Source organism: Prunus dulcis, chromosome 8 (genome assembly GCF_902201215.1).
Source record: "Prunus dulcis chromosome 8, ALMONDv2, whole genome shotgun sequence".
Taxonomy (NCBI): Eukaryota; Viridiplantae; Streptophyta; class Magnoliopsida; order Rosales; family Rosaceae; genus Prunus; species Prunus dulcis.
The window spans coordinates 14710156-14724784 of NC_047657.1; the positions used below are offsets into that span (position 1 = coordinate 14710156).

General features: G+C 37.7%; 2 protein-coding genes and 1 non-coding gene across 4 annotated transcripts; 1 reads left to right on the forward strand and 2 right to left on the reverse strand.

The window, feature by feature from the left end:
• Positions 1 to 462: 462 nt before the first annotated feature.
• Positions 463 to 3430, reverse strand: LOC117637823 (endo-1,4-beta-xylanase 5). Its single transcript, XM_034372848.1, has 8 exons — positions 3336 to 3430; positions 3220 to 3254; positions 2954 to 3119; positions 2327 to 2499; positions 2106 to 2207; positions 1830 to 1976; positions 1112 to 1750; positions 463 to 879 (listed from the first exon to the last, which is right to left on the reverse strand). Exons 1-8 carry the CDS (start codon positions 3406 to 3408, stop codon positions 544 to 546), a joined length of 1671 nt encoding a protein of 556 aa, XP_034228739.1. The 5' UTR covers positions 3409 to 3430; the 3' UTR covers positions 463 to 543.
• Positions 2749 to 2821, forward strand: TRNAE-CUC. The gene has a single exon. It is a non-coding gene; the product is annotated as a tRNA-Glu (tRNA).
• Positions 3431 to 8654: 5224 nt separating the features above from the next.
• LOC117637527 (protein NUCLEAR FUSION DEFECTIVE 4-like) lies at positions 8655 to 14227 on the reverse strand. 2 transcript variants are annotated; one of them, XM_034372432.1, is made up of 4 exons: positions 13870 to 14227; positions 11929 to 12282; positions 10990 to 11840; positions 8655 to 9485 (listed from the first exon to the last, which is right to left on the reverse strand). In XM_034372432.1, the coding sequence occupies exons 1-4, from the start codon at positions 14044 to 14046 to the stop codon at positions 9014 to 9016; spliced, it is 1854 nt and encodes a 617-aa protein (XP_034228323.1). In that variant the 5' UTR covers positions 14047 to 14227; the 3' UTR covers positions 8655 to 9013. The 2 variants fall into 2 exon arrangements, with proteins under 2 accessions (XP_034228323.1, XP_034228324.1); XM_034372433.1 differs by lacking the exon at positions 13870 to 14227 and adding an exon at positions 12440 to 12603 and having other exon boundaries at positions 8858 to 9485.
• Positions 14228 to 14629: the final 402 nt, after the last annotated feature.

Genomic DNA, 14629 nt, shown 5'->3' on the forward strand with positions numbered 1-14629 from the left:
ATGCTACAGCATTATGCAGTTGCTCCAATTAATTATCATGTGGGTCCTTCTCACAAGAATCATATCTTGAAATTATATTCAAACTGATTAGAAGAAGAAAATCCAAGCAACTTCTTCCAAGTCTCTAATGACCAGTCAATTATTTCCTAACATTTGTTTAAGTAAGATGCACTAATTATTAGATTATTTCATCACAACAGAGTTGCAAATGTAAGTGAAACACGTGTTAAAAGTTGAGTCTGCTGGATAGCATGGCATCATAAAAAAAGAACTCAAGTTGGTGTGGTGGCTTAAATGTGAGATGCAAGCTACATAGCTAGGGGACATTTTCTGCAAAATCAAGCAACTTTTGCCAATAGAATTTAAGAGGTGAAGCATCGATGGGATATAATTATTGATATCTTTGGCCGAAAAAATAGATCAACTTTTTAAATGAAGAAACTAATTTTCCGTCAATCGGGTCTAACTCAATGAAAACGAGTCTAAACTAACTAACTTTCCTCATTAATGCAACAATATTCTAATAATTATGTTAAAATTGTATTACAACTGAATGCTAACGTGTCTAGTTTCTTCACCTTGACACAGCGAGAATGTTGAGCTTGAAGTCTTATTGCCATACTTGACACTTACCTTGTATTCACCCAAGAAACCAAAAAAGCTATATGATCCATGGTCATCTGTCTCCCCTTCTATCTCCCCAGTTTGCCATTCTTTCAAGAGCTTGTCCACCACATCTCCAGCTGGTAGGTTCTGAAGATTGCTATCTGTCAGGCACATTTGGTAGCACCCATTAGGATGCAGAGCAGTCCAAAGCATTATCCCATTCACAGATGGATGTGAGAAGCCTTCCCTTAAAACTTGTTCTAGATAAATGGCCTATACATGGAACAAAAAAATATTTGGTCAGTTGGGGATGAGAAGAACTTATGTGAGGATGTTTGTGTCACGTGATAATGCAAAAGGGCAATGTAATTAAGTTCAAAAATGACATGTTAACAAATGGTCATTAGATTTGAACACGTCATCTTCCAACTGGACTACACAATTATTCTGCATTTCGTGGAGATCCGATTTAATCTTTTGAACTATATATGCAACACTTATTTACCTGTGCTTCTTTGCCTAGAGTGCTGCTAATATCAACTTCTGTGAGCCAAATAGGAAGGCTTAATGTGGCCAACTTGTCTAGGATAGCTCTGATTAGAGGAGGGTTTGGTACTATAAAATGACCCTCTAGTCCAATTCCATCCATTAATGCTCCACCATATCTAAGCTCTCTCAACCTTGAAATGTAGGCATCAACAGTTGAATTTACATCACTGCAAGTCTCCACCACATTAAAGTCATTCATGAAAAGGGTTGCCAAAGGGTCAAATTTGTGTGCTGTTTCAAAGAAATGCAATGTGGCATTGGGCCCAAGCTTCTGCTCATAGAAATCAAAGTGAAGCATTTCATTGCTGACATCCCAATGGATGAACTCTTCTCTGTATTTGCTCATTAGGCTTTCTATTCTTGAGTTGACAGCTGAATGTAGCTCATTGCCTGTAAGGTTACGAACCCATGCCGGTGTGTACTTGGGATCTTCCCAAAATATATTGTGCCCTCTCGCAGTAATCTGGTTAGCACGAACAAATTGCAGCATCTGATCTGCTATGGTGTAGTTGGTCTTGCCTTGTTCAGGCTCTGTTGCATACCATTTAAGTTCGTTCTCAAAAACCGCAGCATTGAATCGCTTAACAAACCAATTCTGGTTTTAAACATGATGCATATAAGATTAGTTTTTACTTCAAATATTGTTCTAAACCAAGCTCATCAAATTTCCTAACCTGATATGGAAGATTTCCCAGAATGGTCTTTGCAATTGCAGATCCAAATGGGAAATCTTTGGAGACTTGCTCTATGTTAATTGTCACTCCTTGCAGCCTCTTTCCTTGCTCATTTGAGACATGGACTGTCACAGCACGTTTCCTTTTCTATTGATAAAGAAAATAAAACAAGGACACAAATTAACGACTTTCATTTTAATCAAGTTCATATTACTGTTAAACAAGTATTTAGCTAGTTAGAGCAAAATTTGGTTAAGCATTTGCTGAGATGTTTACAGTGTTGATTATATATTGCTGATATGTCCTCCATTGCTGAACACTGAATGGCTGCAGAGAAGAGCTTGCAATTTCTATGTTGACATCTCTGTCATCTGTGTTCTATGTAACCAGAACAAAAGATTAGTCCACATGAAAGTTGAACCTTTTTGGGGAGGAACAAAAAAAGAGTTGAAATAAATAAAATGTACCAATGTGTTGGAAAATAAAATAAAATATACCTGAAAGAATAGCATAGATAATTGAGATGGTGAGTTTAGCACAAACCCACCCTTGAGAAATGACCAGCATCCATGCTTAGCCAAAACAGTTCCTATGCAGTCATAGGTTTCTTTTTCTGTCTTTAAGCTTGCCCTTATGAGAGCTGAGCCTGCACCCTCTATCTTCACCCAACCTGTTGATTAAGCACAATGCAGCCCAATGTAAGATGAAAGTAAATTTTACAGTCACCATAAATCCCTAATAAGAATTCGACTAGTGATAGTCGTACACATGCGTGAGTCACTATTAGTCGTTAATAATTTGAAATTCACATCAATCAAACGTTGAAATCATCGCTCGGGCTTTTTTTAGTAGTTTTATTTACATGCAATGTTCGAACCCACAAGGATAAATGTTTAAGAGTAATAAACCATATCAACAATCCGTTGTAGTCTAGTTGGTCAGGATACTCGGCTCTCACCCGAGAGACCCGGGTTCAAGTCCCGGCAACGGAAATTTTTTTTGCTTCATGCTGATTTTTAAATGTAATTTTTGTTTTTCCACAACAACAAAAAAAAAAGTAATTTTACACTAAATTACCACTATCCACTTTTTAAAAAAAAGGATAAGGAAAGAGAGAACCCAACTGGAGAAACAGTAAATGGTGCCTTGACTGAGATTGTGGAGTATGAAAGATGGTGAATAAACACCACTGCTTGTAGTTGCAGAATTACCCAAGCTGCCTTCAGCCCCTGAAGCTTGATCATTGATGATTCCTCCACCATACAGAGCTGCCTCAGGCTGCATTTTACACTGCCAAAAACAAAACCAATTAATTCAATGAGTTGACAGTCTGAATCAAACGAACAAATTCATCTGGGACATAATAATTTTGTCCACATTTTATGTTCACCTCAGTGTAAGCAGTAGAATCATACAGTGGACCATCTGCAATGCGTATAAACTCATAAAATCAGTAAAATAAACTGAACAAAAGAGACAGAGAAAAGAGGGAAGAGAGAGAAGGACCAAAGGAAGCAACAGAGGAGCCCATGAGGAGGAGAAAGAACATGAGGAGGCAAAAGCTGAAAGTGTCTTCCATTCTTGCTTACAGTTTGCAGTGCTGAAAATGGTGAAAAGGGTTTTTATAATACAATATAATTCTGCATTTGAATGTTGAGGTTATGGGTTGTAACTAAATATAAGAAAAGTATGGCCCCTTAAAATTCTTTTTTCAAGTAAACCTAACCCGACAATGAGGTGTAGCTTATTGAAAAAAAACATTGACTTGCAGATAAGAGGTCTCACGTTTGAATCTCATGGCATCTTAATTGTGTGTGTGTGAGAAATCCCCCTCCTCTTTAGTTAGACTATCCCTTATGCTAAAAATGATAATAAACCGTACCCCAAAATAAGGGAGCAGTTAAATAAGAAAGAGGCTATGAGGTGAGAGATCACAAGGGCACAGTGGCAGCAGGCAGCAGGTCTATTGAGAAGCCCGTGGCCTGGTCACGTTCTATGTGAATGTGACTGTGTGAGAGCCTTGTCACGTGACCATGAATTGACGAAGGTCAGCAGCAGCAACATTCCAACCGTGAGTTCATTCTTGTCTCTGTCTCTGTGTGTGTCTCTCTCCTTAATTCCATACTAATCTCTACTAAATGTTTGATTTTCATGATTAATTTAACAGCTTATTAAGATGATTAGATTCCTCGGTTCGGCATTTTCGATCTTTACCTAATTCTTAGTCTCTGCAGTGTTTGATTGGAATTAGTAGCAGCAAATTACAATTTAGCAATCAACCAGGGATAATAATAATAATAAAGGTAATTGTGTTACAACGCGAAATTAATGGTGTCCTCTTTAGGAGCTCGGCCTATTTGAAAAATACAAAAGAAGGGTTTGGTTTGATAATTTAACACAGCTGGGTAAAGCAAATGTTACTTTACACTTGTGTAAGGCAATCTAGAACCTTGGTCAGATTAGGAGGGGAGGGGATTGGGGGTTCATGGGAAGACTTAGTGGTAGCGATCAGAGTTCCATTTATGGCACGACGCTTTGGCTGCAAGTCTTCTAAAAGCCTCTTTCTGTGTTTGCTTTCCAAAGCTTTCATGGCTCATGGGTTTTGAACTTTCACGCGTGCACCATTACAAGGAGCCACGGCATTCATCTACATGCTGTATTGATGGTAAATGATGTCAATAATTTCACCAAGTCACTAAGGTGGTCCTTTTGGGGATAGATTATGGGGTGTCTCTTGTCGTGTACATTTATATGTCTATCTCTCTCATCACGTGACTAACTAACGAATAACAAGAAAATAAGTTAAATCTTGTAGAATTTCCAAAAAAATCTTCAATTTCTCCCGAAATCATATGTTGATTCATCTACTTCTCAAGCATAGCCAAAATATTTGGAAATAACCTAAAAGGCAATTAGGGAATCGATCCATCACTCTTCATTCTATTTGGAGAAAAGAATAATCCGAAAACATGGATTATGTCTTTTAAGAGTTGAATATCTCTTTGATAGTTGAACACAACATATCCACGTAATGACATATCTGTCTTTCAGGTTTTGAATTTCTCTTTTGATTGCTCAATATGGATATTCACGTAATGAGAGAGATAGATTCATATCCTATGATATCTCTCAGGGTCTATAGAAAGAAAAAGAATGATCTTTTATGGGCTTTTGAGTTACGGGCTTGCCTACATTTTTTTATTGTGTATATTTGTCAGTTGATTGTGAGGACCAAACCCAGGTGGCTAGGCCTTCCTTTGTCATTTCTTTTCCTTCCTTTGTTATTTCTTTTGTTCAGCCTCTGATTCATGTTCACTTCACTTCAGAAGATGATGATCCGCATATATTTCTATCCCAGAAAGAGAAACTAACCCATCAATGTTTCTAGACCAGTAAAGCCGAATGAGAGAGAGACCAAGAATACACTAGTCTTAACTGTTTAATGAATAAATAGAGCCTACCAATTAAGAAAATAATGGTTAATTGTTTTATTAGTCCCTGAATTTAGACCCGATTTGTATTTGAGTACCTCAATTTCCAAAATTGTTCCCGTCGTCCTTTAACTTCACTTTTGTTAGGACAAATGGTCCTGCCATCAATAACTTTTTCTGTGAAATGCAGGGGCAAAATGGTATTTTTATGTTTTAAAAAAAATGAATAAAAAATTATATCTTTAAAATAACAATAAAAGAAAATTAAAAAAAAAAAAAGATAAATCAAGTTTAGGGGAGTATAGAAGGTGAGAGTTTAATTTTAATTTTTTAGTTTTTCAATTTTTTATTCGTATTTTAATCAATTTTGATAAATAAATAAAAAAACCATTTTGCCCCTGCATTTAACAGAAAAATTAACAAAATTGACGGCAGTACCATTTATCCTAATGAAACTGAAGTTGACGGACCACAGGAACCATTTTAGAAATTGAGGTACTCAAATGCAAATCGGGTCTAAGTTCGGGGACTAATAAAACGATTAACCCAAGAAAATAATTGCACACACTAATCCATATTACTAACAAATTACACATCAATTCCACCAAGAATTAATCAATACAAATTTCATAATGGGGCGGATCAGGGATGCCCATCAAACAACTTACCCACATCATTTTTGTAATGATGTGATTTTTTTCTCCTTTCAAGTGTGATCTTATGGATGATAAGCAACATAACGCCCTCATAAAAAAATTGATAAACAAGCTTAATTCCAAATGGGGGACATCACTGGGCAAAATTTTAAGCCCATCGAGTCTCAGATTTCTTGGCCTCCCAAGTCCAACCTTAGGTTAACTATTGTGTGCCATTAGCCACTCTCTTTGATTTCTTGCCAGTACATCTTGGGATCGGCTCCGCCGTATCACGATATTGTCCGTTTTGGGCCCTCCTCTCTTCCCCACGATTTTGTTTCTGGGAACTCACAAGCAACTTCCTAGTGGGCCACCCATCTTGGGATTGCTTTAGCCCCAACTCGCTAAACTTTGGAGTTCCCATGACTTCGAAGCCAGTGAGCTCCCAAAAGGCCTCGTGCTAGATGGAGGTGACCATGTACATATAAGGCACATCACTCCATCTCCGTTGGTCGATGTGGGATGTTACAATATTCTACTAATTATTTACTGTATCTATTTCCTTGTAAAGCACTCATGTAAACTCTTATTTATATCTCATTATGGAGAAGAATACAATTAACCTAAAGTATTCAAACCAAATTCATATTTTAGCATGTTTTAAAGGAAGGCTGATAAAGATCTTCACATTTGTAATGTCATTGGGATGCTAAACTACAATGTTGCCTTCATCTATTATATCCATTAAGGAGTTCACCAGATGTTTGTACAATTAATTCCATCACCAGATGTTTGTACAATTTATTCCAAGTATCAACATTTTGTGAAATTGTTATGCATTTGTGGAATTCGTATAGCTCTCGAAGCTTCATAGAACACATACGTAGTTCCCTGGTTGTCCGATATTTGTTTGTCTCTTTGGTGACACACTCCGGGGGCGATGGAACAATGAACTGAGTTATTTTCCCAAGTTGTAGATGAGGAATTGCTAACGAATGAGGAAGAATTGAGAAGAAGAACAAGAATCGAGAAACTAGAGAGAGAATTATCTTGAAAGTTTGTTTGTGATTACTGAATATTACAGTACTCCAGAGCCATTTATACTTTGAGCTTTGCTTAGTAATTAAGCTAGCTCTTCCTAACTCACAGAGAGATACACGTGACTATTACAACAACTAATACAAACTAACATCCCATGATTAACGCAACCGTCGTGACACCTATCCGCCCTTGCTATTAGCCAAACAGGAATCTCCCTAACCTTTGGCTTTAAATTTACACAATATGGCTATAATTACTACATTTGCTCACCTGACGGTTCTCTGTTTTTCATGGTAGATGCATACACTCGGTACCTGGATAGCAAGTTGAAAACAATGGTATGATTCAAAGAAAACATGGAGAGATGAATTGATATATTTTTTCTGATGGATGGTGGAATGGAAACATTTAAACTTTGATAAGTTACAAAAATATAAACTCCCTAAAATATAATAACATATATAAATTATTCTACAAAGAAAAAGATTTATGGCGAATACCTAATTTTAATTTTTTCGGTGCGTTGCCTTCCTCCTCATAGATAATTACCACTTTGGTTACCTCCAACATCTCAAGATGAACAGGCCGGACTCGGAGCATGAAACGCTATGTATAACACCACGATGAAAGGAATAGCCTTTCATCACAAAAGAGAGATAGAAAAAAAAATCATCTCAGGAGCATGATGACTCACTAGAATGAGATTGGCATGCAATCTGAGCTCCTGCTGCCTCGTTGTAATGAGATCAACAACAACATGATGATACAAACTACATTCCTCAGATATTTAATCAAACTCTTTGGTTGCATTCATTTCAATCCATTCAATTCTAACAACCAAAACTACCATAAGCCAGCAGCCCACACCTCAATACTGACGACCCGTCACCTCAATATTATTCTTTCCAAGCACCCATTTCGTTTTCGTCCATAAAAAAAAAGAAGCACCCATTTGCTGTATAGATCAAATTGTGGCAAAGCCCCCCACAAACACCATAACCATGGTTTGTTAGTCCAATATGGTCAATGATCAAGACCAACTCCGGCAACCCATCTTAGACTCCGAACCCTACTCAGCAGCAGCCGAAGCCTTCGGCCATGGCGATCGCTTGGAGTCTCCACTTGAGAAGGTGCTATCTGACACCCAGCTGTCCTCCTTCAAGAGACTCCGCTTGGCCACTTGGATTGAACTCAAGCTCCTCTTTCGCCTTGCAGCCCCTGCCGTCTTGGTGTATGTAGTTAACAACCTCATGTCACTTTCCTCTCGTTTAGATTATCGCTTATATTAAAAAAAAATCATTAGTGTTTTTTGCCCTTTTTTTTGTTACACAAAATCATTAGGTTGGTGATAGCAACATTATTATTTTTTTGTTCAAGTACAAAATGCAGATCATTTTAAAGATCCCCCACATACTAGTTTAGTTTGATGAGACTACACTGTTGGGCCTTCTGGCCCTTTCCCAAAAAAAAAGAGGCCTCTAAATAAAGCACTTTTGCTCATCCCTGCTTTTTTCAGAAGCAGGGTGTTCAAATTTTTAGGAAACATTGAAGTGCTTTTATAAAAAAGAGGGCACAACATAAAGCCCAACTTTCTGCTACTATAATTGTTCTGTGGCCCAATTGTTGTATAGCCCAGCAATAGAAACTGACCCATCAATGTTTCTAGACCAGTAGAGCCAAGAGAGACCCCGAACGCAGGAAAAAAAAAAAAAAACCCCTAAAGAAGAACTGTTTAATGAATAAATATAGCCTACCAATTAAGAAAATAATTACACACACTAATCCAGATTACCAAAAAAATTACACACCAATTCCACCAAGAATTAATCAATACAAATTTCATAATGGGCCGGATTAGGGATGCCCATCAAACAACTTACCCACATCATTTTTGTAATTATATGATTTTTTTTTTTTTTTCCCTTCCAAGTGTGATCATATGGATGATAAGCAACATAATGCCCGCATAAAAAATTGATAAAACAAGCTTACTTCCAAATGGAGGATATCACTGGGCAAAATTTTAAACCCATCAATCCTCAGATTTCTTGGCCTCCCAAGTCCAACCTTAGGTTAACTATTGTGTGTCATTAGCCACTCTCTTTGATTTCTTGCCAGTTTGAATCTTCTTGTAAAGATTCTTAGTTCTAATGGATAATAAAATGTCCAAACCAAACCCAATAACACAGGCAATGGCCATGATTATAAACACAAGCCTGTAACAATGGGCACCAACACAGGTGTTGCCGCCTTCGGACGTGGTTGTGGCCTGCATATCGTATAATATCCCGGCAAGTAGGCCGGAGAAGAGGAAGGAGCCGAGTGGAAGATTGAGGATCAGAATGTTATAGATGAGTCCATAGTATTTGAGACCAAATAGCTCGGATGCAGTTGGGACTGTAATGGCAAGCCGAATTCCATAACATATTCCAACGACGATTGAACCAATGTACAGAGAACCGGGCATGGCAATGGCCATGAGGATGTAGCCAACGGCCATTAGAATCTGAGAAGCAGCATTCCAAAGGGGTCTTGGTGTTCCAGCTTTCCTGTCAATATTACAAAAAAAATGGGACCAGAGAGAGTTGCATGTTAGTTGATTTTTCAAGCCAAAAATGTATGGCCACCAGAAAAATAAGTTGGCAAAGAATTGCAGACAATGAATGCTTCTATCAAGTTATAATTTGCACATAAATTATAGAATTATCAAGACATGAAAACAAATTCTAAAGCTACATAAATTGGTCCAATTTACAGAATTCGTAAACTGTTAGGTGAGCAATTAAAAGCTTAGGTTTTTGGACCCCATCATTAAACTAGGGATGGCCTTCTGATGCAAAGCAAGCGCAAAACATAAAACTAAAAAATAACTACAAGTATATATAGATGTTATTATCGTGCGGACGCCATGTATTTTCTATTATCACTTCCTCATTTCCTTCATGTTTACAATAGCGTCCGCACGATAAATAACGTAAGGATGTCTGGATGAGAGAATATGGCCTGATGAGAAGCAAGTGGTATGTTCAAATAAATAAATAAATAAAAGGTGGGTAGAAAAAGAAACAAGCAAGCTTGAAAGTTGGACCAAACTTATGTTGATTTCTAAGCAACTTGCCACAGAAAATTTGCATCCACTGACTTTAGAAATGAATTACAACTGACGGTAATGGAAAAGTCTTCATCCCAAAACCATGTTGCCTTTAATATTGAAAAATCACCTCAAAACCAATGCAAAAGTAATTGGAAATGGTAAAGGAACGGCCAGAAAGAATTTACAACAACAAAAGAGGAGTGGAGGGGGGATGAACATGGCAGACAATATTTCTTTTATAGAATTTATGAATGAATTAATAAGGGGGCGTTTGGAAAGAAACTAGGAAGTCACCCAATTACACAAACAATATATTCTCAATCGAAAGTAAAAAGCAACCCAAAAGTAAAGAGAAAAAACAAGAAGCACTCAATATGATTCCACCCAAGCGACGCCAACAGTTCCACATAGAAAAAATCACACAAAGTGCCGCCCACAGTTTATAACTTTATTTGTATAGAAAATTAATTTCTAAATGAAAAATCGAACTTTCTTCGAAGGTGATTATAATAGTAAATTAGTAATTTATTTTGGGGGGTTGTTGGAAGATTAGTAAAAATAATTGTTATTATGAATTCTTTATTATAATTGTGGAATCTTCTTTCTATAACAAAAAAATAACATTAGCAAAAAGCCAAGCATAGTACAAACACTTCCTAGAAAGGAATTAATTCATGGATCTTCTTCTCAATATGCTTCTCCAATTTCTATTATTATCAAACAAACTGCAAGTGGCCAAGTAATTGAATCTAAGTATCATGGTTAGTACTGACTGAAACACCCACAAAATTAATTTATTTTTAAAGTCCGGTTTGACTTGAAATTTGCAAAAATAATTTTAAAAAATTAGGTGAAGAAAAAAGAACATAACAATACAACTTTTACGCTACTAAAAAATTATTCTTAATTTTGATATGACACTAATGAATATAATTAGTAGTGGGTTTAAGTTAACCAACCTGATGAAGTACTCGGAAACCATTCCCGAGACGATCCGACCGAAAAAACCCCAAATACTGGTGAGCGAAACGAAGATCGAAACGTCGACGTATCCAAGCGCCAACCCAATCTGCCCCATATTGTTCATAACCGCCAACCCCGTCCCCACCCCACACAAAAACGACACAAACAACACCCAGAAATCCAAACTCGTCATCGCTTCGAAAATTGTGTGGTCCTCTCCAATTACCGGCCTCCTCCTCACCACCGCCACCACATCACCATCCGCCACCTCTGCCTTCTGTTGCCCGTCGTCGGCCGCCGCCTGACTCAGAAGCGGCTCCACTGTTCGAGTCTCAGGATCCGCACCCGACTCCGACACAACCCGATCAGACTTCGAAGCCCACGTCTTGAAGAACGCGTACGCTGGAATCATCAGCGGCGCGGCCAGGAGGATCAGGAGGATGAAGGTGAAGACATGAGAGAAGAGCTTCGAAGGGTCCGGGACGAAGTCGTAGGCGAGGAGGTAGAGAGCGACGAAGACGGCGACGCCATTAAATACCCAGAAGTACTTCGACTCCTGGTGGTCTTCGGAGGAGGAAGACGAAGGAGGAATCTCGCGTAGGAAGACCATGGCGGTCAAGCAAACGGCGAAGGGGGCTATGGAGAGCATGAGGAGAAAGCTAGCAGGGTCATTGTTAAACAGAGCCGCGCAGATGTCAGTGAAAATGGCGGTGCTCAGACCCACATAACCTTTCAAAATCCCCGAAACGGGTCCCCGGTTTCGCCTGAAGTTTCTGATGCACGTCACCAAAATCGCCGTGTTCATCCACGTCGTGCTGTTGCCTCCCATGCACAGAAAAATACACATCTGAAAATAGAAATCGAATCAATTGTCAGTTGGGTTGCACTCAAAGTGTTCGACGAAAGTCCCAAAGGAAGTTTTCGAGTAACTTTACCTGCCAGTAAGAGAGGGGTTTGATTCTTTCACTGACGACGAGCCACTGGGCGCCGTAACCGACGAGGCCCTCGACGGAGCCGATGAGGAGGATGAGCCAGGTGGGGAGCTTGTCGGAGGCGAGGCCGGCGAGGAGGCCGAAGGCTTTGCCGATGTCTTTGGCGACGGAGAGGCTGTTGAGCTCGAGTTGGTTGAGGTTCATGAGGGTTTTGAGGGCGTCGGAGTAGTTGGAGAAGGTGTAGTTGTTGCCTGAAATGCATTGCACCCAGACGGCCGTGACGAAGCCGAGCCATTTGATGCCCGAGCCCGAGGCAACGGAAGAACGCTTGGAAGCAAACCCCATTGTGTTGTCAGTCTGAAAAGCACAGAAAGAAGAAGGGTAAAGCTGAGCTGAGCTGATGGTGTGCTACCGGTGAAGTACCAGTATTTAAAGAGATATTTTGAGAATAAAATAAAGATAACGAAATAAATATTCAAAACATTTTTTCGAAAAAGAAAATTAGGGTTTGAACTCTTTTTTTAAGCGGCCACTGATGATGAACTTTATTTTAAAGCGACGAGTGGCTTGCGGAGGTTTTGTTGTCGTCCTCCTAGTTTCTCTAGTATTCCTAGTCGCTCAAGTCCCCCATGTCTGTTCATTATTTTCCTATACCACCCATAAATATTTATTTTGTTAATTACTTGGAGTGATTTCTTATGACGTTTTTATTACGCTCAAAGCCTTATTTTCTACTTTCTTTTTTCCAGGGTGAATAATGAGAGGGAGGAAATGTATAATCAAAATTGTATAAAAGTAATAGGGAGAATATTGACTGCCGACTAGCATGTTTCTTCACTTAGTTGGTGGATATTTTAGATTCGACTCATATGTATTGCGAGAATAACATTTATGATAAATTCTCGTAATACATATTTGTGATAAGTTTGATATATATTTATACAAGTAATATAGGTAATAATAGTTTCAAATGGGCTAAATTGATTTAATTTTGAGAGCTTTGAGAAAGAAGTCATATTTTGATGTCAAAATAATACTCTAATTTATTCATATTATAACACGTGTTTATTAATGAACTTGTAATCTAAAGTTTTATTTAAAAACACATTTAGTCAAATGAGGTTTAGCCCAGTGAAAGAGGATTTTGACTTATAGAGTCTTGACTTATAGATCAGTAATCTTATATTCAAACTCTCATGGCACCTCAATAGTTTGTGTGTAAGAAATCTCATTCGTTTGTATTTTATAATATATATATATATATAATTAAATATATTTGTACCATAGTCCGTATTGATTTGATAGAAGTACCGTGAAGGAAACAATGTCTGAATATTGAATGGGACCGATGAGGAAAGAAATGGGAAAAGCAGCATTGAAAATTCTTGACTTTCTTTCCTATTTATGGTACCTTTTTTGGGGGACGAAATGTATGGTACCTTAACGGCATCCGATGTAATAGATTATGGATGGTACTACAGGCAATTTCCAAGAAAGCTGTTTCCGGAAAAGGATACGAAATGAATTTATTTAAAATTTGTAGTCACGAAAGGAATTTGAGATGTAAAGGGAAAATGGAAGACGTAGTGTGACTTGGTCGCGTGATGTACCGTACAAGCGAGTTCGTTGCCAACCTCCATGCCACGTGACGTGTACCCCATTCCCTCCCATTGCTAACTATTTTTATTGCATTTTAGTCAAGCCTGTGTATTCTCATCATTAATTTTAATATTTGACATGTGTTTATAAGTATAATTATAATTTTATAAATATAAATATGTGTCGAATGTTGAAAATGGTTGTTACATTTTGAGTTAAAATGATTAATAAAGAAGATTCACACTTTTTAAATTTTAAATAATTCGAACACGACTCTCGATATAAAAAACTTTTAAATTTTTTTAAAAGCACCATTAGGAACATAAAATTAAAATGAAAGATTACCTCTTTTGAAGATATGATTCCATGATATCCAGCTGCATTTTCCTGAGGAGTTTTCTTTGAAAATTCTACGTTAAAAGCTGATGGACGAACAAGACCCTCCTTAACTTCCTCATCTTCGTTTTCAATTGTTTCATCCTCTAACAAAGGATCAGAATCATCATCCACCATGGCTTTCATATCTTAAATGACCGCCGCACCACCAAAATCGTTGTAAATATATAAGACGTCTATATTTTTCAGACTAAAATCAAGCAAACAATGCAGGCTTGTGGGTGTTTTCAGATATATTTTTTCACGTTTCATGTCACCAAATTTTCTTTTCAATTTTAGAATCTCATGCACTTGGCTGTTCATTCTGAATTGAATTTTTGGTTTTTGAGTTTTACGAGTCATTTGGGTCTCTGAAAAAAAAGTGAGTAAAATGTAAGCCAATCAAACCAAGCCAATGTTTATAAAAAGAAAGTCCGCAATTCAAGCGTTGCGTATGAGAATTCTTGTGGGCAACAACATACAAAGCTCTTGAACATTGAAAATAAAATATAACGAACACAAATTCAGGTAAATTTTGGCGGATTTGACAGTACGAAAACTGTATAAAGTGAATCAAAACTAAATTACTTGTAAGGGACAAAACAGAAACTTTGGTCTAAATTCGTTACAAATGCATATATGAGTTAGGCAAGTTGATGATAGCGAGCCCGCAATTTGTTTAAAAAATAGGTGATGATTTTCCCACTTTCCTTTTGTCTATTTACACTTT

What these genes read in the sequence shown, in the direction of transcription:
- LOC117637823 (XM_034372848.1), bottom strand. Translation starts at nt 3,408, where the DNA reads ATGGAAGACACTTTCAGCTTTTGCCTCCTCATGTTCTTTCTCCTCCTC. An exon ending in ATTCTACTGCTTACACTGAG is followed by an intron (nt 3,120 to 3,219) that starts GTGAACATAAAA and finishes TGTTTTTGGCAG; the next exon opens with TGTAAAATGCAGCCTGAGGC. An exon ending in TATCTATGCTATTCTTTCAG is followed by an intron (nt 2,208 to 2,326) that starts GTATATTTTATT and finishes CTGGTTACATAG; the next exon opens with AACACAGATGACAGAGATGT.
- LOC117637527 (XM_034372432.1), bottom strand. Translation starts at nt 14,046, where the DNA reads ATGAAAGCCATGGTGGATGATGATTCTGATCCTTTGTTAGAGGATGAA. An exon ending in GAATCATATCTTCAAAAGAG is followed by an intron (nt 12,283 to 13,869) that starts GTAATCTTTCAT and finishes TGTGCTTTTCAG; the next exon opens with ACTGACAACACAATGGGGTT. An exon ending in GTTTCCGAGTACTTCATCAG is followed by an intron (nt 9,486 to 10,989) that starts GTTGGTTAACTT and finishes TAATATTGACAG; the next exon opens with GAAAGCTGGAACACCAAGAC.